Source organism: Papaver somniferum, chromosome 1, assembly GCF_003573695.1.
Source record: "Papaver somniferum cultivar HN1 chromosome 1, ASM357369v1, whole genome shotgun sequence".
Classification (NCBI taxonomy): Eukaryota; Viridiplantae; Streptophyta; class Magnoliopsida; order Ranunculales; family Papaveraceae; genus Papaver; species Papaver somniferum.
Genome location: NC_039358.1, coordinates 157,918,496 through 157,942,706, shown reverse-complemented (window position 1 = coordinate 157,942,706; position 24,211 = coordinate 157,918,496). Strand labels below are relative to the sequence as shown.

At 35.9% G+C, this 24,211-nt stretch overlaps 1 protein-coding gene across 1 annotated transcript; it reads right to left on the bottom strand.

Moving 5' to 3' along the window:
- Positions 1 to 948: 948 nt before the first annotated feature.
- Positions 949 to 22,480, bottom strand: LOC113352756 (probable inositol transporter 3). The gene is made up of 6 exons (XM_026596536.1): positions 22,266 to 22,480; positions 21,743 to 21,885; positions 21,433 to 21,635; positions 2,253 to 2,603; positions 2,016 to 2,123; positions 949 to 1,911 (listed from the first exon to the last, which is right to left on the bottom strand). Exons 1-6 carry the CDS (start codon positions 22,478 to 22,480, stop codon positions 949 to 951), a joined length of 1,983 nt encoding a protein of 660 aa, XP_026452321.1.
- Between the last annotated feature and the right edge of the window lie 1,731 nt (positions 22,481 to 24,211).

Here is a 24,211-nt window from a genome sequence, read left to right as displayed (position 1 = left end):
TTTGCAGGTAATTACAGTTGGGGGCGTCTTTGTAATATCTCTACTCACGCTTGGGGGCGAGTTTCATCATCAACGATCGACGCAGAAGGAAAAACAAACTTCTTAACCCCCAACAAGTTGGAGGTTAAGAGGGGGCGATGTTTGTACCGTGTATAAAATACACGGAAGGCCCATTAATCAAGCCTGCTTAGCCGGTGAAGGAAGATTCCAGAAGTTTCCAGAGAAGTCTTGTTCCCCAAGTTGCTTGCATATCAAGTTTGTATCAGACTAGGGTTACATAAACACTATACATACATGTATCCAAAACCCTAAAGGGATAGGGAATCCTAGGTTAGCTAACTATACAATAATTGTAATCTCATATCAATACAATACTCTCCCTATGAGATTCCTCCGTGGATGTAGGCAACACTTGCTGAACCACGTAAATTCTTTGTGTCCCCTCTTTATCGATTTCTAGCCCTAATTTTCAATAATGAACATCAAATCATCGTGTTTAGTGCCTAAAAGTAATTTTGGGTACAAACAATCTAATTTACCATGAAATAAAACGTTACATAAATATCAAAATATCCGAGTTTAGTACAAAATCAAATTCAAAAATATATTTAAATTTATCTAAATTTAGAACTAATAAAAACCCAACTATAACCATTGAAGATGAGTTTTAACACGTAGGCCATGAAAACCAACCTTCATAAATGAAGGTCTAATATTGACCTCCTGGCAAGATATTTTTAACCTATAATTGGAGATGCTCTTAAGTATATGTGCTATAACGTGGGAGTACCGTTCCCAAACCTGTGTACCAAGAAAAATATATATCACGTATTCCCGAACCGTATGCACATTTTTTTATGAAAGTCCTAGCCTATGTTAATTTTAATGCGTCAAAAATTAAGCTGCCCACTAGCGCAACTTCTTGGCATCAAGGCTTTCCATGTGTATCTACGACTCCACATGCTTATCATCACAAGCACAATCACGTAGCTTGATGATATTTTCTTTTTCAAGCAGGAACTTCTCTACCTCTTCAAGTGGGTATCCCTTGGTTTCTGGAACGCATAAGTAGAAGAATAATCCGACAAGCAATGAAAACAACTGCAGCACAAAAAGCATATACACGACGCCATGACTGTCACCAACAACATCTAGAAAAAAGTAATGGACCAGTATTTTAGAAGCTGAGTAAGCCATTGTACCCCGTACTCCACCAACAGTTCTATACTTGGTTGGGTATATCTCAGAATTGATGATCCATGGGACCGTGCCTATACCTAATGAGTAGAATATAAAGTACATCGCTAGTGCCACCGATGCTAATAATCCAAAAATCGATATTCCTTCTTCGTTGCTATGCCAAATATGACCCTCCACGCTAAGGTCATGGCCCTTAACTCCGACGGAGAACATATATGATAACAATCCGAGGGATGTCATGATTCCAGATATGCTAATTAAAAGAAGTCTTCTCCTCCCTAAACGATCTACCAAAGCTGTACACAAGATTGTGCCGATAATAGAGAGAACATATGTGACAAGAGGAATTGCCAGGGCTGACTTTTCAGCTACCTCATCGTCATTTTCACTGATATATTGTCCAGCGCCAACCAAATGAAATATCGTGTAGCAGTAGTGCATGATCATGTTCATACCCACAAACTGTTGAGCAACTAGATAGCCAACACCTGCGATAATCCTTCTGTATGGTAGGTTAGATTTTAAATCTGCATACCGTCTGGAGAAAAGCCTGAGCGGATCCGTGGTCCGATACAACTTGTCATAATCCTCAATCCTACCTTCTTTGGCTATTTCAGCTTCCATTGCCGACTTCATTATCTTCATCTCTTTGGAAACTTCGCAAGGAGATCTTATCTTATGTAATGTTTCAACAGCTTTCTCTTTCCGTCCCTGAGACATAATGCGTTACATTTTAATACCTATGCGCGAAACATAAACAAATAGCTGCCTGATTTAGTTCACATTAATGACGATAAAATCTACATTAAGTACACCTCTCTATAAAGCCACCTAGGAGACTCTGGAAGTGCACCCATGATTAATGCAATGACATGAATTATCGTTGGAATTCTTCCGATCTTCCAATGCCATGCCTCGTCTTTCTGCAAAGATATATGAAAAAATATAAAATTAGTGAACAGTTTCAATCATGGTTAAGCACACTAGCTGGGAATGAACATATTCAGGCCAATACTGAAAGAGTAACATAGTAAAGATAAAAAAAGATATACCTTAGTTGAGGACATTAGATTGATAAGAAGGTAGAGGATTTTGCCTCCAGATATCTGCAAGAAGATTGTGCTAACAAAGGCACCTCTTGTGGTAGATGAAGAAAGCTCTGAAATATATATTGGTAAGCTTGTGATAGCCATTCCCCATAGGCAACCTATACTAAGCATTCCCAGCCAGGTCAAATCAAATCCCTCCTCGGAGAATGACATGAAAAACGGAACAAACACGATTGGGAAGAAATCAATACATCCCATCAACGTCAATCGACCTTCGCAATCATGGAAAAACTCAACTGCGAGTGCACCGGCAGCCATAGCTGCCAAATCTGTCCAGAACATTCTTCCGACATCCTGTACATTGGACCCAAAAAAAAAATGAAACATAAGAAAAACACCAAGGCAACCTCAAGAAGTGAGACACATGACGAGGAGATTATCACTCCTTTCGAATGAGTCTTTGAGTAAGTTATCTTAGCCATTGTTATGCCCCGGTAACTATGTCCATAAATACGATTGTAACATTTTTATTTTTTATGCATTATCATCTGCGGTCACATGCTAACGATCCAAGGATGATAATGCACGCCATGCCTGGATCCTTGTTTGTTTTTATTTTTGGTGCATATATAGATGATGGTAATTTTGATCAAACGAAGTAGCTTACTGTTTCTGGTAAAAAAATTCCAAGGAGATCTCTGAAGCTCTAGTCCAGAGTAATAAGTTGCATAGGTTATTGCTGCACCCACAAACATTACAAAAGTTGACGGAATTAAGTTATGTTGATTAGTTAAGAAAGTACGACAAGCGAACAGAAAACCACAATAAGAATAAGAAGGAAAAATCTTAAAGGAGAGTTATATATAGCCATGTACGTAATGATATGTTACGATAGTAATACTTCATCTTCACATTAAGAAAATTGTTACCAGAGTAATAGCCAAACAAGAGTGCCCCTAAACCAGCTGCGATCACAATCTTGCAAGGGGCGAGAAATCTTTTCTTCCACAATTCATGATAATCTATATCCGAGCATCGGCATTCATAACGTACTCGGTTGTTTATTCCCATTCCAGAAATTCCAGTTAAATCTCTTAGTTCAGAGAAAATAATACATATGGTGGATGTGGTGCAGCTAAAAAAAAAAATACTGTAATACCTATCTAAAATTCTAAAAGATTAAAAGAAGTGGTGTTTGTTCTCTTTGGGGAACAAGGACGGCCGAATTGTAATTTCTTTAAACAAACTAGCTTTCATAATCAACCACGCACACACAAAAAAGAATGTAGAAAGATTTGATATTGTGCAAATTCGATAGCCAAAGCTTCATCTTAAGTGATCAAAATAGAAAATAAATACTAGGTAATAAGTCATTGCTACCCTTTTCTCCTGATCTGTGTCCCCTGGCAGTGGCAGCAAGTGCGCACTCGCCTGGCCCATGTAGCAAGAAGCGGCTAGCTGGGCCATAAACAGGTTCGAGCCCAAGGAAACCCTATTCGACGGCAATTCTATGCGAAGGGGTGGAGAAATTTGTTGATTAGTCCAGAAACCCGCGACCCGTTTAATCTATGGTCCATCCATAAAAAACATTTAATCGGTGATCCAAAAATGTTTTAGTCTTGCAAAAAGACCCGCCTGCCCTTTTTATTGTACGTGCAGATATTGGAGAAATAACTTTTCTCTTTCTTTCTTCCATTAAAACGAACTCAAAAGAATTTATCTTTTCAGGAAAGCTCTCATTTTCTTCTACCTTCTTCTTCTCCGTAATCAATCTTCAACAAAATTGAAGAAAATAAACGAGAAAAACCCTAGATTCGGTGAAACCATTACAAAAACCAATTGAAACCATCACAAAATCAACTGAAAAACCAGATCTAACCAAAAAAATTGTGAAAAGAAGAAGAAAAATATGTTGATACTCAATCAACAAAGAAGAAGAAGAAGAAGAAATCTGTTGGTATTCAACCAACAACAACGAAGAGAAAAGAGGTATTGCTTCTAATACAATGAAATACAAATCCAATATATGTAATGTTTTTACTTCTATTTTTTTTCATTTCTTATACCAATTTCCTTATATGATCCTACAGTAGATATCAGTATGTACTGCTAAAAACCTTGATATGTACTGCTTAATCCTTCTACTGCATTTTGTTGTGATATGTATTGTATGTATGTTGTGTATGATTCTACAGTACGTATCAATATGTACTGCTAAATACCCTAGTTCAGATTTGATATCTACTGTTGAAAGGAATTTGTTCTCCAATTAGTACATGTCAACATGTACTGATGGATAAATATGATAAATACATGTTATTTTTATGTTATATATCAATATGCACTGGGCAAACCCTTTTTATCGGTATGTACTAGTTAAACCCCTAGTACATATTGACATGTACATATGGAAATTTGTGTTTTCTGATGTATAAATACGAAAAATACATATTGAGTATCTTCATTATGTACATAACGTAGTGCATGATGTTCAGATAAAAGATGGAGATAATGTAGTGCAAGATATTCCATTATAGCCAAATCAGCCTGTGGATATCAAAACACTGTCTCATTTCCTATCAATATGTATTATGGACAACCCTTACATTCCAATATGTATTGTAAAAAACCAATTTCACTTTTATGCTTGAATAAGAATCAGTACATATTGACATGTGCAAATGGAAAATTGTGTTTTCTGATGTTTGAATACCAACATTACATATTAACGATATCTTCATTATGTAGATAATGTAGTGCATGATGTTCAAGTGAAAGATGGAGATAATGTAGTACATGATGTTCCATTATAGCCGAATCAGCCGGTGGGTATCAAAACACTGTCTCATTTCCTATCAATATGTACTATGGAAAACCTAGTACATGCCAATATGTACTGTAAAAACCAATTGAGTATAAAACCCATATTTATGTTTGAATATGACAAACTGAGTTTAAAGTTTGAGTATAAAATCTGTATGAATCACAAATTGAGTTTAAAGTCAAGCCAACAAGGGATGAAGTCTGGTAACAGTAACTTGCTTGTAGGTTTGAAAAACTATAGTTCTCCTTATCCATTTAATATTATATTTACAAACTTTTTTCTTAGGTATAATGTTGCGGAATTTCTCCATAGGCTTTTTGAGACATAGCTCACTTATTATTTTTCTGATATACATTTTTGTTCTTTTGAAGTGTAAGATGTGTTCTATCTCTCCAACATTTTCGGTCCTTGCTATTTTAGGAAGTTCGAGTGCGGTTCGCAGGATCACTCCAGATGAGTATGCGTTGCTTAATGCAAGGAAGCATGTAAGTCATAGCTCTATCCTTTATTTAGCAGCAAAATGTAGTGCACTACTTCCTGGAGACTTGGTACTCCGTTTTCTGGAAAAGCAAGTCCAAGCTTTTTACTTAGATGCCCATGTACTTAATGCACAAAGATGGAGACACGATGTTCGTGGATGTTGTTGTAGATTTCTTGTGCATTATGATCATGACCAGTTTGTAATGGTTTATGATCAATATTCTTCTCAACGCAAAATGTCGACTTATGTACTGACTGTTTACCTAGTAGACATAGATATGTACTGGAGCATTTTGTTTTGATGGAAAAAGTTGCAAGTAATACATTTGGTTTAGTACATTAACGTCTCTAATACTATTTTCTCCGTCATTATTTTGCAATATTGTACTGTTTTTCTATATCGTTAGTTTACATTTATATTTTTGAAACATACTGAAAAAGGGGTATCAAGCCTTAAATATAGGCATTACATATTTGCATGTGCTATAAAACCTTGCAGAACTTAAACTCATAGCTTATTTTATTACAAAAGGGTCTGCAGAAAAAAATTATTGTGCTTCGGTTCTTCTTATAGTACTGCTACATACTAATTGTATGAACTTAAATAAAAATACTCTACTGGCGGTACATATCTTCCTGTAGTATAAAATCTGGCTAATAACATAACTTAGCCAATTTTAGTATTGATATGTGTCGGGTGGTGACCCAGTACATATCAACATGTACTGGGTATAAACACTTCAAATCGATGAGATAATCCTCCGCATCTTTCTCATCCTTGATGCCTGCAAGAAACCGGGATAAGGAGTCCTTTGCCCGTATAATCATACAATACATATTGATATGTACTAGGTGAAACCTTAGTACATGTCGATATGTACCGAGTATATAAGACTCTTCAAGTTGATTTCTCTAGTCTCTTTCTCTCATCCTTGATGCCTGCAAGTCCTCTAACCTCAATGACTTTGCTGCTGCATTGCCATTGGTCATAGCTGTAGCTATTATTTCTTATTTGAATTTGAGCTTTTTCTCAGACCCCGTACTTTAAAACCTGGTATACATAAGAAAATTTTGTAAGAAACATATATAACTTAGCGAAATTTAGTACATATTGAGCAAGAACCGAGTACAGATCGATATGTACTAAGCGAAAACGCAGTACATATCAATATGTACTGAGTAAAAACAAAGTACATATGTATATATACTGAGTATCATACTCTTCAGTTTTATGAGTATCATACTCACAAAATTTAGTATGATACTCAGTATATGACATAACAAAGTACAGATGTATATATACTGAGTATCATACTCTTCAGTTTAAATGCGCGCATTTGTCAGTCTTAGAGAAACTTTTGAATCTTTTAGAGGGAGAGAGTACTACCTTGGGCCTTGGATTCCATTCCTGATTTTCCTTTCTCTTCTACAGCCGTATTATCCCATAGATGATCTTCATGCCTACCAGTCTATATATGTTCAACATAGGTTTCAAAATCAACAGAAGTTTCAAAATCAAAATAGAAAATCGGAACCCGATAAATTTTTGCGGAGATCAAACACAGTGCGTATGCACATGTAGTGAAGATAACAAGTACTGAAAACCTAGTATATAATGATACGTACTATGTGAATACCTAGTACATATTGATATGTACTGTGTGAAAACTTAGTAGATGTCATAGTACCAATACAAATGTACTGCAAAAAAACTAGAATTGAAAATTTACAAACCCCACTACATATGTGTTCCAAACAAGAATTGTTATTAGAATGCTTCAGGAGATGTTTCTATCACATGCCCACTATGCCAGCAGCAACAAGAAAAACTATTTATTCTCATTTTTATTAGAAATTATATAATGTTCATCAATTGTCCCACAACACAATACATCATTCTTCACCTGAAAATGGTGGTAAAGGTATTTTTGCTCTTATAAACACATACTATAAAGGTTTATCCAATACATATTTATAAGTATTGCATCAATATGTACTTAATGAAAACCTAGTACATACTAGTAAAAACCTAGTAGTTATCAGAAATACTAGTAGTACATATTGATATGTAATAGTGAAAATCTAGTATATATTCATATGTAAGGAGTGAAAACCTAGTACAGACATATATGGTTGGAAACTTAGGGGATATCACACATTTGACAACGAAGAAACCCAATTACTACTAATATCCCTTATACATTTTATTTTTCGCAGTACATATCAATATAAAGTAATTGGGCCAAAGAAATCTTAATCAAACACAAAACCTGCTTGCTGACACAATGAAACTAAAGAATGGGAATCAAACCTGATATGGCTGGAGTTAAGATCCCATCTCTAATAACATGATACAAAAGGAGACGTGCCAAAGTCTCCGTAGACCACTCCAAAACTCTAAAATGCTAGTTTTAATACCACTAGTGATGAAAATTTCTGCACAAACATAAAAATAACAACACACCAACACTCAATCCAAGTATCGAACTCCCAATTCTCAATCTACAACTAGTCTGCATCTTAATCTACTGATCAAAATACAAGGACACTGTAACACCAACTCCGGATCAATCAAAATTTGGTTTAGTTAGACAAGTAACTGGATTTAAAGTGTCCATAAATGATCAATTAGAAATATACCTAGGTTAATAAAGAACAACAATAAGAAAATAAGGGGGTGGGTGGGGGTACAAATGAGATCTTTCTTTCTGTACATGTTCTTGAGATTTTCAGTTTCTTCTTTCATTCGGGTTACCCTAAAACATTAAATCCTAATATTATCTATCTACTAATTTATCTAAAGTCTAAAACCTATCTTAATTATTATTCTACAATATATGCATGAAAAACACCGACAAATCAAAAACTACCCCAACTCAGTACACAAAGAAGAATCAAAATTAAAACTAGTGAACCCTAAAACTCCGCTGAAAGATATCAATTCATAAAGCAAACACCAAAAATATCAAAATTTTCATAAAGTTAGATATATTCAAATTTCAAAATAAAAACCTAAAAATGAAATTATCTAGTCAGTCTTATAAGCAAGTATTCTATCCTCACCAACATATTTACATTCATCTCCGATTATGAATTTCATTTGTTAACTAAGAATGAAACTAAAAAACATTAATAAATAAATTAAAACCAAAAATAAACAAAATTAATTAAAAAAAAATTGAAAATCGAACTAACCGGAAAAAGAAAGTACAGTAACCATCAATTTAATCGGTTGAATCATATTGTTTAAATAGACAAGCTTCATCTTCCAACATTAAACATCGAAATCCAGATGAATAGGAAGAATAAAATTTTTAGAAAAGCCCAAAAATGATGCATCTATATCTTTTTTCTTGTTTTCTTTGACTGATTCATTATCGAATATTCTTTATCTTTACTATCACTTGCTTCTTCTCTTCTTTCCTCCGTCACAAAGATTCACTCGAGAGAAAAAAAATAAAAATCTCCGCCAAAACTTAGATCTAGAAGTAGAAACTGGGAAAATGGAATTTTGGGCGTTTTGGGAATTTCGAAAATACACCTTCGATGATCTGCACGTGCTCTGGACCTGGAAATAAATTTTCTGGCCCAAAAACATGTTTTTGGACCAGCGAATAATTTTTCTCTGGAGCTGGACTACACAGTAACCGGTTCTCCTAATATTGGATTAACCAGTAATTCCTACGAAGGGGTGAGCAAAAAGTCCGGAATCGCGGATTTCACCCGTATCCATCCGCAAGATCAATGGCCCGGACACGTTGTGAGATTTTCAAATCCGCACATTTAGCGGTTTGGTTACGGTTGAACTTTAAAATCCGCAGATCCACCCGCACCGTATCTGCTTTACCAATGAAGAGAAATGAAGAAAAAAATGAGTGAAATACTTAACAAGAACCACTCCAATTTAGTATTCTGGTAGTTTTCTTCAAACGTTAACATCTCTTATTTTCTTCTTGAGGTATTGACGTAATTTATTGTGGTGCTTTCTCCTTCATATTGTGCTGTAACATTTTCGATCAGTGAAGCTACTTATAATTTCATTATTTGTTATGCTCTGAACAGTGGATGCTGATAAGTTGTGTCATTCTATTAATTAATTCTGGTATTCCTAAAATACGTGGAAACCACAAGTTCTGTCAAGGCAATCTGTCAAGGCAAAGCTTGCACTTGATGGTAGGAAGTTCGGGGGAATTAAGTTAAGCTTGTCTATTAGCCTGAAGATTAACTTTATGTAGGGAACTGTAAAGTTTGAACAATGAGTGAATCTGTTCTATATTTTTTTCCATATTGATATTAGTGAAACCTATAACTAAAAATTGCAACTTCTCCTTTCCTTTGTACTCTTTGCCTTAATGATGAGTGCCAAATAATGTATATATTTATCCCTTTTTGTTGGCATTTAACTCATCTTTTGCGCATTAATTCTACATTTTATCCCATATTCTGTATTTTCATTGTTTTCAAGAATAAATATTTTTCTTACTTAATTTTGCATTTTTAGGTAATAAATAAAGTCTGGATGAATTGCGGAGCGGAAAAGAGCAGAAAAGTAGTGAAAAGCCGGGAGGAATTACGCAAAGAAGCCGCAAAGAATGGTGCGCACAAGACCAAAAAGCTAGGAATGGGCTCAAGAAGGAAGAATTGTTCTTAAAGAAGATATGGGCTTGGCATACCCAAGGCCCAAAACCCAAGGCCCAAAACCCTCACCCAAACCCATTTTCTATATCCAAGCCCGTCTCGGATTTCAGCCGTCAGATCGAAGCATTTCAGCATCCTACGGTCGCTCCTATGCCTGTGCATCAAATCCCGATGATTCCGCTAAACACTACAACACCTAACCTAATTTCGCACCGTAGACTTCGTTGTATTTTTCATCCGACGGTCGCTACACGCTTACCTCCGTATCGCCGTTGGATCCACCTACCATCTTCCCATCCATCGCTCCTTGTCGCAGATCATCAAACCTCGCTGAACCCGCCTAACACCCAAGTATCGAACACCCTATACCCAGCCAAACGCACCTTTCTTCTTTCTTCTCCATCTCTTCTTCCTTCAGAACCCGTACCACCACCATGTCCGTCTCCATCACCACCATCTTCTCCCCAAATCACTCCACCATCTACGCCACCAAACCAACCCTAAACCTAAGCCCATCATCACCATCACGTGTTATCTCTTTATCAACCACTAATTTCTCCAATTTCTCATCTCTCTTCTCACTGAAACCCTAGGTGAGAAATTGGGGATATAAGTGATGTTAAAGCAACAATTGGAGCATGAGATGAACGAGAAGAAGTAATTGGAGAGTGGGTCGACGAGATGGAGTGAGTATCTCAACACATTAGGTAAATCAATTTTACCTAATTTTCTGTTTTTGGGGAAAAGGGGTTGGAACCCTAATTCTGATAGGGGGAGTATATATTTGTAATGTTTTGTGTGAGAGAAGGGAGGGGATGATCTCTGGACTAGCCAGAAAAACATTTGTTCTGTTTTATGTCACAATTTCAATTTCAGTTACTGCATGACAGTTGATAGTGAATGTTATATGATGTTTTGATTTTTATCTTCAATGTTGAGAATGTTGTTTCATTTATCATATATTATGAATGTTATTGTTGTTATCATGTGTAGTATGATCTAATTAGCAACAAGCTAAGGCTTTGATGAAGCCTTGGTGCACTGTCAAATGGTAAATTGCTAGGATAGGATGCCATATGCTTGTTTTTCTTGTGCATTGGGAAGAAAGCAGTGCTATGATTGCTTGTGATTGATTGTGCTGTCAAAAGACAGTCAATACTAGGGGTATTTCTGTTAGCAAACTGTTTTTCTTTCCTTTCTATTGTATGCATAGGACTCAACTCAACCTAGGAATATGTTATTTGATTAGGACACAAGGTGGAATCTAAGCCTTGGCTTAGCCACAATATCCTTCTCAGTCACTTACATTTTCAGTCTTGCTTTGCTTCAAATTCAGTTTATATTTCTTAGCTGTGTTGCTCGCCTATTGTCTTGCAATTTGTAGTCTCTGTGCACTGAAAACAGTGCACAAAATCTCCCTCTGCCCTTGGCTTCCAAGCCTTGGTTCTTAGCTGTTTTCTTTGCTGCTTTGCTTTACCTTGCTGCTTTGGTTCTTTACTTCTGCCACTTTGTATGCCATATTGCTTTGTCTTGCTCACTGTCTTCATTGTTAGCTTAGGTTTCTCTTATAGTGCTCCCACTCCCTGTGGACTTTCCCCTGCTTTCCTTCTATTCTATAAACTTGGCCTTGTATACTTGCAAGTTTCTGTGTGTTTTCCATTTCCACACCACTTAACCTCCGGATGAAAATTGGGCTTACGTAGAATTAGTTTTTTTTTTCTTTCCCTTTTTACTAAATTCTCGGTTAATCCGCATCCGGTCCGTATCATCCATTGATCTGTGGATGTCAAATCCGTGGGTGATTGGGCCGGACACGGTTGGATTTTTCAAATCTGCAATTTTGATGGTTTGGACGCGGGTGACCCCTAAACCGCATCCGTCCGTCCGTTGCACACCCCTATGCAGAATGAACCTAACCCTATTATAGGGGTTCCAACGGTTTGGTTTTGAGGGCTACAATAGATTCAAACATCTTAGGCAACAGTTCTATATAGAATGATGAACCCAACCCTATTGTAGGGGTTCCAAGGATTTGGTTTTAAGGGATCCAATAGATTCAAATGTCCTAAACCTATAACAAAAATACAAAAATACCTTTGATAACTAACCTAATTACCCTCCAATAACTAACCGAAATCTAAAGGCTTAAAGGGCTAGATGATGAGTGCTAAAAAGTGCATATTTCTATATATTTTTGTTGGCATTTAACTCATCTTTTGTGCATTAATTCTACATTTTATCCCATATTCTGTATTTTCATTGTTTTCAAGAATAAATATTTTTCTTAATTAATTTTGCATTTTTAGGTAATAAATAAAGTCTGGATGACTTGCGGAGCGGAAAAGAGCTGAAGAGTAGTGAAAAGCCGGAAGAAATTACGCAAGGAAGCCGCAAAGAATGGTGCGCACAAGACCAAAAAGCTAGGAATGGGCTCAAGAAGGAAGAATTGTTCTTAAAGAAGATATGGGCTTGGCATACCCAAGGCCCAAAACCCTTACCCAAACCCATTTTCTATATCCATACCCGCCTCCATTCTCAGCCGTTAGATTGGATCCATCTCATCATCCAATGGTCGCTTCTTCATCGTTCATCAAAATCTGAAGTCCCTGCAAAACACCATAGTGCCTAAATTCCAAGCCTTCAGATTAGATTGTAGTTGAATCCAACGATCGCTTCTTTGCCTGCGCATCAAACCTCGATACTTCCGCTTAACACTACAACACCTAACCCCATCTAGAGCCGTTAACTTCGTTGTATTTTACATCCTACGGTCGCTACAAGCTGCTTCTTCCTTAGCCGTCCGATCCACCTACCATCTCCACATTCCATGGCCTAGATTCGAAGATCATCCAACTTGATATCCCCGATCAACACTCTAACACCAAACCCTATACTACCCAACCAAACAGACCTTCTCCCAAAACCATCGACTTCACCTCCCCCATCCCTCTCTGCAACTTCACCACCTTCTTCACCTGCCGCACCACCACCACCACCAGCTCAATACGAGCTCTCAAATCACTCAAAAACCCTATCCCACATCATTACTTCCCCTTTCACCAACTCTATGTCCTCCTAATCACTCAATTTCACTCCTCTCCCATGTCAGGAACCCTAGAGGTGAAATTGACAAATTAGGTGAAATAGAGTTGCAATTGGAGGCGTGGGAAGCATCAGAAGACCGTAAGGAAGCATGGGTCGAAGTCAGTAGAAGTTTTCAGAGATTAGGTATGAATTGATTTCATTTTTTTATCAAACCCTAATTTCATAAATTGGGGATTTTGGGGGGAAAGTGATTGAATGTATAATTAGAGGCATGGGTCGACGTATCAGGGCTGTTATCAGTAGGTTAGGTGAGTCAATTTCACTTTTTGGTGAAACCATAACTTCACTGATTTTTTGGGATTTCCATTGTATGTATAAATAGGGACTGTGGTGTGATGTAAAAGTTATGCTGGACTAGCCAGTGTCCAGGACTGTGAAGTTCTGTTAATGTTCAATTTCAGTTTCAAATCAATTTTAGTTAATTTTCAATTTCTGTTTTATTTCATGTTTAATTCCATGTTCATTTAGTTTATGTTCTTATAATTTCTGTTTGTTTCTAATTTCAATTTAGTTTTGTGTTTAATGTTAGTTCACTGTGATGTTTAGTTTCTTCAATTTTCCTAGTGCATGTTCCTGTTGATGTTTGTGTTCCATGTAATGTTAATGTACCTGTCATGTGATACATGTTTTGTGGAATGTTAGGCTAGAAGCCTTAGAGCATTGTGTTGATTGAGCATTGGGGAGAAACTAGTGCTCACTAGTGACTGTGAGCAAACTAGTTCTCTTCCCACTCTAGTTGTATGCCTAGGCTCTCTTGTCTTGTCAACTGTTTAGGTTTAGTTTTGTGTTTAATCATGTTTTGTTCACTGTTAGTGGTAGAATTTTAGCTTTGAAGCTTTGGATTGATTGAGCAGTGGGGAGAAACTAGTGCTCACTAGTGACTGTGAGCAAACTGGTTCTCTTCCCACTCTAGTAGTATGCCTAGGCTCACCTTCACCATTTCACCTTTCATTTTTTTGTTCTTGCTCACCTTCACCATCTCCACTGCCCTTGGCTTAGGCCTTGGTTCCATTGTTCTTGTTTAGTTTCATTGTTCTGTCACTGTTACCTTTGCTTCACTGCTTTTACTACTTGCTACTGCCTTGTTTTCTTCCCCTTGGCTTGCTGCCTTTTCCTTGCTGCTGCTGCTGCTTTCTTTCCCCTGCTGTGCAGTACTGCTGCTGCTTTCTTTTCCTTGCTGCTGCTGCTGCAACCTGGTTTCCACTGCTGCTGCTGCAACTGAGCTTGGCTCACAGCATAATCCCAGTCCAGGTTAAAAGGCCAAGAGCCCATTGATTGTTCAAGGACCATAAGCCCAGTTAACTGCTTGGCCAAAGGCCCAATTCACTCTTGGAGCAGAGGCCCAGCCAATTAAACCACAAGCCTAGATCATTTCAGCACCTAGCCAACTGAGTCCAAGGCTCAGTTCACTTCAAAGGCCCAAGGCCCAAAGCACTTCATTATCACACAAGCCCATAGTCCAAAACAGAAGCTTAATCAAAGCCCATTGGTACTCATAATCCATTGGTACCAAAGCCCATAGCCCATTGTTATCACCTTAACTCAAAAGCCCAATAGCAATTTAGAACCCAAAATAGCTAGAAACTACAAAACACACCCAGTCTCTGTGGATCGACCCGTACTTGCACGAGCTACAACTGACGACCGTGCACTTGCGGTATTACTGTAGGCCCATTTCATTTCGCTTCAATTTTATACGCTTTCCCGGGCCCACCACTAGACAATATGAGCTCCATGTTGAGTGGTGATCAAATTCTCACTTCCTATTGGTCGAAATAGGCCTTCTATGAAGTAGAAGTTTTCGTGAGGATACTTTGCAAAGTTTGATTGGTGGAAAAATTGTATGATAAAAAAACTCACTTTCTAATTGGATGTTATGTTTAAAAATTATTAGGTTTTCTTTTACATCCCATACTTAATTGTCAGTGTCACCTATTGTGGGTGGATAACACATCGACAATCTACATTTAATCATCTTAGTCTTTAATAAAAGGTTATTGTTAAACTTTGTTTTTTATATAACAGGTAAGGATCGAGCAACAAAGAGGTTTTCCAAACCAAGAGAATATAGATCGTATAAATCGAGTGGTTCATAATGTTGATGATATAGCATTTGTAACTGCTGATAGGTATCTAAAACAACTTGATATTTATCCATTGTTTATGCTTTCTTTGCTTAGTTTTCTTATAAAATATGTATCTTATGTTTGCTTTTGAGTGTTTAGGTACTTTGGAGTCATTCAGATCAAAAGAAGAAGAAACGTCGCTTAAAAGGCAAAAAAAGTGCAAATGATGTTGGAGGCGAAATTGTTTCTCATTATTTGCTTTTATTTCTTCATCTCTGTCTGAAAAGCATCAACTTTAATGATGCAAATTCATTGTCTGAAAAGCATGAAAACTTTAGAGATGTAGAGAAATTGAAGAGAAAAAGTTGATCTGAGAAGTAAGAGATGACTGATGTTGGTGGAAGAAGAAGAAATCTTTCATTTGAAGCAAGCAGGGCAAAGTGGTCATTTCACAGGGCATATGCTAATGTGATTTTAGCCGATATTAAGGGACAATCACTACTTTGGTTGCATGTATCATTTGTGGGGCGTGAAAAGACGAGGGTACCCAAATATACCACCATCTTAAACTTTTCCACCTATAAGTCCTCTTACTGAAAGTGATTGTCTATGGACTGAGTCGAGACAATATAAAGAATCGGTAATCACACTTTGTGTGATTGTCTATGGATACGAGATCGATACAATACAACAATCAAAGTGTGACTACTTGATAATAGGTTCGGACTTAACCAAACTCTATAGGATCACTATCAAGTAATACAGAGTTAACGTTTGTGTAATTTACTTTAAATTATAATAACAACAATTATAATTGCAGAAAATAAAACTAAATGACACAGCAAGATTTGTTAACAAGGAAATCGCAAATGCAGAAAAACCCCAGGACTTAGTCCAGAATTGAATACTCTTAGAATTAAGCCGCTATACAAAATCAACCTAACTTCGTATAGTTGAGACCAAACAACTAAACCTATAGTTCACCTAGTTTCTTCAGTATCCCTGCTCTTCCGAAATTCAATAAGTGCACGCACTGGAACAATTCCTTTGGTTCGTATTCCAAACAGTAAAGGAACAATAAATCTGTTCGGTAACAACTCTTTTCAATCTCAGTGATATGAGTTAGATAAAGGCTCTTCTGTTTAATCCAATAAACCCCTTTGTCAGGTTTAGATCAATCTATCCAACAAATACCAAAGTAGCAGAGTTTAGATTATGCAATCAATAATAGGATCTATCAAGATGCTAAATACTGATGCCGATCTACGCAACTAATCAATCAAATCTATCAAAGATAAACCGATTACAGTTGGATCCCATCCGATCAAGTTTTGTGCACACTAAAGATTATGAACCCAAATCAGAAATCTTCTTCGTCTTCAAATCTTCAATAAACACCTGCACACCACAACTTGAATCTCTTATGATCAATCATGCACAGAACGGAGTCAGTTAACAATGGATTAACAGAAGACGTCTTTAGATCTATAAACAGTTCTAAAGATCCCTTCGACACTTCGATCTAGTTTGAGTGAATCTTATATCAGAAGAGAAGATTCTCAAGAATAAACAAACTAGGTGCAATCAAAGTTCAACAACTGTTAGTCAATCAAATCAAATCGAAAACTAATAATACTGCAATTATCTAGTTTCCCACCAACGGTACTCGTAGAGCTTCTTGATCCCAAAGAATTCTTTAAACAAGCGGTCGTAAGAGATTTCGCCTAACTAGGTTACTTTTCTCTCTGAATAAACGGCTCCACCAGTAACAACACAACAAGGTAGTTTTTCTGGCTCTTAGGATAATTTGCTTGAAATGCGAACTTGGGTATTTATATACCAAGAAAGTTTGGACACCAAGGAATTTCCAAAACCGAAAATATTCTCAAGATATGCAATATATTTCCAAATTCGGTTTCATAATCCTAAAAATCCTCTGTCCAATATTAATTGAAATCCTACTAGAAAATCTCTAATTAGTAAATGCACATTACCAATTTTTATTTTCCAGAGATATGCATTTTCATTGCTGGTAATTGAAAGCATATAAAATTAACAACCTCAATTAAAAGATTCTCAACTTATTTCGGTCCGGGATCTCCTTGAGTTATTAAGGAATATCTTTAAACAATAAAAGATAAGAGTTACTGAACATGTTCAAAGTATGTCGACATCTTATTTCTTTGTAAATCCTCTTTCACATTTATAATCTTGGAACCGATTATACCACACTTCCAAACAAGTTTAGAACTGGTTCATCTGATTTCCAAGAACTATGTGATTGATCAAATCAACACACTAATCATGGGTTTACGGTTCTACCAAACACAAGGATCGGTTCTACCTTAATATGGTTACTGGGACCGGTTATATCAGTTACCAAATTGGTTACATCAATTACCAGGACCGGCTATCATATTCTCATGGTATTACTTGTGATCAGTCACACCAGTTACCAGGACCGGTTACACCAATTACCAGGACCGGTTACACCAATTACAAGGATCAATTACACATCTTTTGTGATCGGTCACACCAATTACTAGGATCGGTTACACAAATTACTAGGATCGGTCACACCAATTACAAATATCGATCATACCATCTTAGGTGATTACTTAGGTTTGGTTACACTAATAAAAGTCATACCAATACATAAGTCAGGCACTGTGAATAGTTTTACCAAGATACATAATAAATTATGATCGGTTGTACTAATCACACATATTGGTAATCCAAAGATATGCAATGAATAACAATACCAATAAGTCTAGCGATTTCACTTTGGATTCACAAAACAAGTTTATGAATGTACTTCCTTTAAACGAATGTAAACATTGTTTCCTAAGACGAAATCTTCACCCATACCCATAAACATAATCACAGTAGCATTCATACGATTATGTCGATGTCTTATATACGAAGTTCAAAAGATAAGCGTTATACTTCGTATTGTAATTCATTAACACTGTGTCTACTAGAGTATAATCATTCACAGCTTCGCAGTTATGTTTTCAATATAACACGATTCGAAAGATACGTTTGGAATGAAAAAGTTCAAGTCAAAATATTACTAACCTCAAGAGGAAGGATGATGTCGTTGATGTAGCTTGTTAATTCTTCACATTCTTCAAGTCTTCGAGTAATCCTTGTATGTCTCATTATCGTAATCTTTCTAGACTAACCTATACGAAGTTGTCTCTAGTACGTAATCGAGCGACTCTTTAGTTGAGTTTTGATTCACTAAAATATGACAATCAAACTTGACATACCAATGCTTGGTGTATTCAACCGAGCTTTGCTCTAGCAATCCCCCCCTTTGTCAATTTTAGTGACAAAACTCTTACAATCATATGGATAAACAAATTACAAAAATTCATTATACATACGCTTGATTCCAAGTTTCAACGACACAATACCCTGCATATATTCAATCCATAAATGCCGTTGAAGACATTTAAATAACAAAGCTAATACTCCCTCTAAAGGTGCGATGAGTAGATTTTCAATCCGCACATCTTTGTTATTTCCCTTTGTAGTCCAAATAACTACAATCATCATATGATTTTTTTATCCCTCTTAGTCAATGCTTTACTTTTTCGTTAGATATAACGTTTAAGCACAATTGTCCTTTCCTAAGTGATTACAAATCACTTTGTTTGCTCCATATATTTCTCCCCCTTTTTGTCACAAAATGACAAAGGTACGAGCAAATATCAAAAACCGAAAGGTTCTTACAATCTAAAAGAGTTGTACAACCTATAAGAGTTAAGCACGAAGGTTTTACATACCACTTTAGATAACCAATATCAAAACCGAAACTACAATTAATTTGGTTTTAATATGTTATCAAGGAAACAATTTCCCGGAGCAATTTTCCCTAATAGTTTAACAAATTGACTAAGGAAACTTAGTTCCCTTGCTAAACCGATTGCACAAGTACAATCGCTTGTTTCGATAAGACCAAAATAAAGATCAGAATTAACTTTATTTTTCTTATCAGGCACTAATTATTCAGACAATAACTTAGACCTTTCACTTTAGACAAGACAAATACTAGGTTAGTTAACTAATATTTATTGTCAAGGCATTCGATTAGACTTGAATGACCGGATCCTTTACTTTGATAAGTCTATCTAAGATCAGAATTAACTTAGTTTCTCTTATCCAGGATCAAATTGAACTAAACAAATGATCTCGTATTTTTTTAAGCCATAAACAATACATACAAACCAAGTAAATTGACTTGCACAATTAATTTTCTTAACCGGAAGCAATTGAAATGAACATAGACATTAAAGCACCGCAATTGCACCGAAATTCGTTAAGTCTAAAACAATTGATACCAAACAATAAAGAAAGATATCAAACCAGTTTTTCTTAACCGGAAACAATTTAATCACACATCCATCCATACATACACACATAATGGAATAAACATCAATTGTACCGAATTTTGTTAAGCAAAAGCAAAATATATGCAATAAAATCATGCTTTTCTTAAATAGGAAAACGATTAACTAACAAATTCGTTACCTAAAATTCCGGATCCTCTTCTCCCCACAAAGATATATCATTAAGCGCAAATTCAAGTTAGAAGTCTCCCCCATTGTGTTGTCATCCTCTCGCAAGAACAAAAGAACAACAACAACAACAACCTTTACCATAGAAAGGTTGAAATGGTTTTAACAAATGCAAATAACAAAAGTTGAAAACCCGAAACACATATGATTTTATGTTAAACAAGAATTCAATATATTGTGACTTTTTCACATTGAGTTTCAATCGGAAAACCTTATGATCCTTTGATAAAGCCTACCAACATGGGCTAGAACTTAATCCCGCAAAATCAAAAAGCCACACAAACCATACGAGTTAACATATGAGATCGAATATTAAGGTTATGAAAACCGAAATCAAACATCCCATACACATAGCAATAATATAAAGCATTTAAGCACAAGCTATGTAATCGAAAAACTATCACAAGAAAAATTATAAAGTAATAATTTTATTCATAAATAGATAGTTTTATTCATCAATAAACCTTACACAATAATTGAAAGAAATCAAAAACTGATGTCTATTTTGTTTGGATTAAGTATTACAGCATGTAACTTAATCTCTAATGGTGCTCTTGTTGTTCACTGAAGTTTCTTCGGTGTTCAAACTCTTGAAGTATGTCTCCAGGGACTTGTTCGCAACCACTTCATATTTCTAATCGCAAGTCTTGTAAAGATCGCTTTCAAAAACTGGATTCAAATTCTTTCGAGCTCTTCCTTTTCCAAGGGATAATTTGTTCATCTCACGCAGTTGAAGATAAATATCAGCTAGTACTTATTTCAGATCCTTTAACATTTGCTCATGATGTTTAATACAACTCCTAATAGTGAGAATTTGTTTCCTTATCGAATCTAGGAGATTGCGTTGAGAGGCATCATGGGTTTCCTTTATAACCGAAGAAAAAAGTGTTAAATCATCAAGAGATGACCCTTATTTTACCGAATTCTCCATTGAAGCAAGATAATCTTCTTTCGGACAAGAAGAATATATATATGATGGGAGAAAATCAAGGGATAATTTGGCTTATGGAAACCGAATATATTTTTCCCAAAAGTAAAAAATATCGATTAAGATTATTTTTACCTAAGGTACAAATATGTGCATCATGCCCAGATTTATGCTTCCTCACAATCAGAAATTTGGGCAACAAGTGAGGATGCATAATTCAACACAATCAGTGTGTGTCGAGGTGAAGATTATTCTCACCACAGTTGTCAAAGACATTCTTAGGATGACTTATAAACAAGATAGGTTGTGTTTCTTTGTGTTCTTTCTTTCCCTTGTTATTACAAGAGTTTGCATCTTCCTTTTGAGATCTAATAAACTCATCACTCTTCAAAATCTTTATGTCCTTGCGAAGAGCCTTGATAAATTTATTTTGATGGATATTTTTATGGAAGAATGCAGTGTGGTTGTTTCCTCCACATAAAGAACTTTGCACATTATCAGAAAAATTAGATTCTGACTCTTTTGGTTTTTTAACCAATTTTTCTTGCTCAGATTTTACCGCATGAGGTTTATCTGATAGGGGTTCCAAAAGCTTTTCAAGTTCTAGACTTAACTTTTGATTTTCTTTAATTCCTAACTCAAGTTTTTCTAAACAGTTCTTTAGGAGTTGATTAGGCTCAGAAGATTCATCACTATTAGAATTGGCAAGAAGTACATTATAGCTTAATGTTCCTTCACAGAGTTTGTCCTCCGGAATATTATCTAAAATATAAATGTGCGCCTTATAGCACTTCTGAGCTTTTCTGCTGGAACACTGCTTTGCATTTGTCCGAATCTACGACATTTGAAACATTGGATTTCTTCATTACCTTTTTCATAACAAAAAGATAGTGTGTCAGGATTAGAGTTATCTTTCAATAAAACATCCTCAATCCGCTGTGTTAGGAGAAGAATTGTTGAGTTAAGCTCTTTATCAACAAGTATTTCATCCTCTTGACAACGTTTCTCAGTCCTGTTTATACATACTTCTTTCGAAGATTAATCTGTATTAGCTGAGATATTATATCCAACATTTCGTCTCTTCAGCAGAGTTTCTTTGTCAAAGATCTTTAGCTTTCCTACAAGAGAGCTTCGATAAAGCATCGAAAGATCATTGGCTTATATTATGACATGTTTCTTATACTCGTATTTAGATGGTAACGATCTGAGAATCTTGCATACTATTTTCTTTTCAGGTATAGCATTTCCAAGTGAGAAAGAGGCATTGACAATCTCAGAAAGTTTAGAGTTAAACTCCTCGAAGGTATCGTTATCATCCATTTTAAGGTATTCCCATTCATATGAAAGAGAAAGAAGTCTTGCTTCCCTTTCAGAATCATTTCCTTCAAATACAGTCTCAAGAATATCTTATGCTTCTTAGAAGTCTCACATGACAGAACATGATGTAGAAGATCATGGCTTACTGCATATATTATGGCATTCAATCCATCAGAATTCTGCTTCGCAGGATCTCTTTCTTCATAGGTATAGAACGCTAAGCGTTTGAACTCAGTTTCCGAATATTCCTCTTTCGGACGTTTATATCCGTCCTCGATTAATAGCCACATATTAAAATCTCGGGATTGAAGAAAGGCTCTCATGACAGATTTCCACCACAGATAGTTTTTTCCGTCAAATCTTGGCGGTACATTAACTGAAACCGATTCATGTGAACTCGAGTTCATTTCTTATAGGTTGGATCGCACCAAACACAGATTGTTAGATCTTTTCGTGTTTGCCTGCTCTGATACCAATTGAAAAGACGAGGGTACCCAAATATACCACAATCTTAAACTTTTCCACCTATAAGTCCTTTTACCGAAAGTGATTGTATATGGACTGAGTCGAGAAAATACAACGAATCGGTAGGTTGTCTACGGATACGAGATCGAGACAATACAACAACCAAAGTGTGATTACTTGATAATAGGTTCAGACTTAACCAAACTCTATGGGATCACTATCAACTAATACGAAGTTAACATTTGTGTAATTTACTTTAAATTATAATAACAATAATTATAATTGCGGAAAACAAAAGTAAATCACACAACAAGATTTTGTTAATGAGGACACCGCAAATGCAGAAAAACCCCGGGACCTAGTCCAGAATTGAATACTCTCAGAATTAAGCCGTTATACAAAATCAACCTAACTTCGTATACTTGAGACCAAGGAACTAAACCTATAGTTCACCTAGTTTCTTCAGTATCCATGCGCTTTCGACATTCAATAAGTGCACACACTGGAACAATTCCTTTGGTTCTTATTCCAAACAGTAAAGGAACAACAAATTTGTTCGGTAACAACACTTTTCAATTTCAGTGATATAAGTTAGACAAAGGCTCTTCTGTTTAATCCAATAAACTCCTTTGTCGGGTTTAGATCAATCTATCCAACAACTACCAAAGTAGCAGATTTTAGATTATGCAATCAATAATAAGATCTATCAAGATGCTAAATACTGATGCCGATCTACGCAACTAATCAATCAAATCTATTAAAGATAAACCTATTACAGTTGGATCCTAGCCGATCAAGTTTTATGCACACCAAAGATTATGAACCCAAATCAGAAATCTTCTTCGTCTTCAAATCTTCTTAAATCTTCAATAAATACCTGCACACCACAACTTGAATCTCTTGTGATCAATCACGCACAGAACGGAGTCAGTTAACTATGGATTAGTACAAGACGTCTTTAGATCTACAAACAGTTCTAAAGATCCTGTCGACACTTCGATCTAGTTTGAGTGAATCTTATATCAAAAGAGAAGATTCTCAAGAATAAACAAACTAGGTGCAATCAAAGTTCAACAACCGTTAGTCAGTCAAATCATATTGAAAACTAATAATACTGCAATTATCTAGTTTCCCACCAATGGTACTCATAGAGATTCTTGATCCCAAAGAAGTCATTAAACGAGCGGGCGTAAGAGATTTCGCCTAATTAGGGTACTTTCCTCTCCGAATAGACGGCTCCACAAGTAACAACACCAAAAGGTAGTTTTGCTGGCTCTTAGGATAGTTTGCTCGAAATGAAAACTTGGGTATTTATAGACCAAGGAAGTTTGGACACCAAGGAATTTCCAAAACCGAAAATATTCTCAAAATATGCAATATATTTCCAAATTCAGTTTTCATAATTCCTAGAAATGCTCTGTCCAATATTAACCGAAATCCTACTAGAAAATCTCCAATTAGTAAATGCACATTACCAATTTTTATTTTCCAGAGATATGCATTATAATTGATGGTAATTAAAATCATATAAAATTAATAACCTTAATTAAAAGATT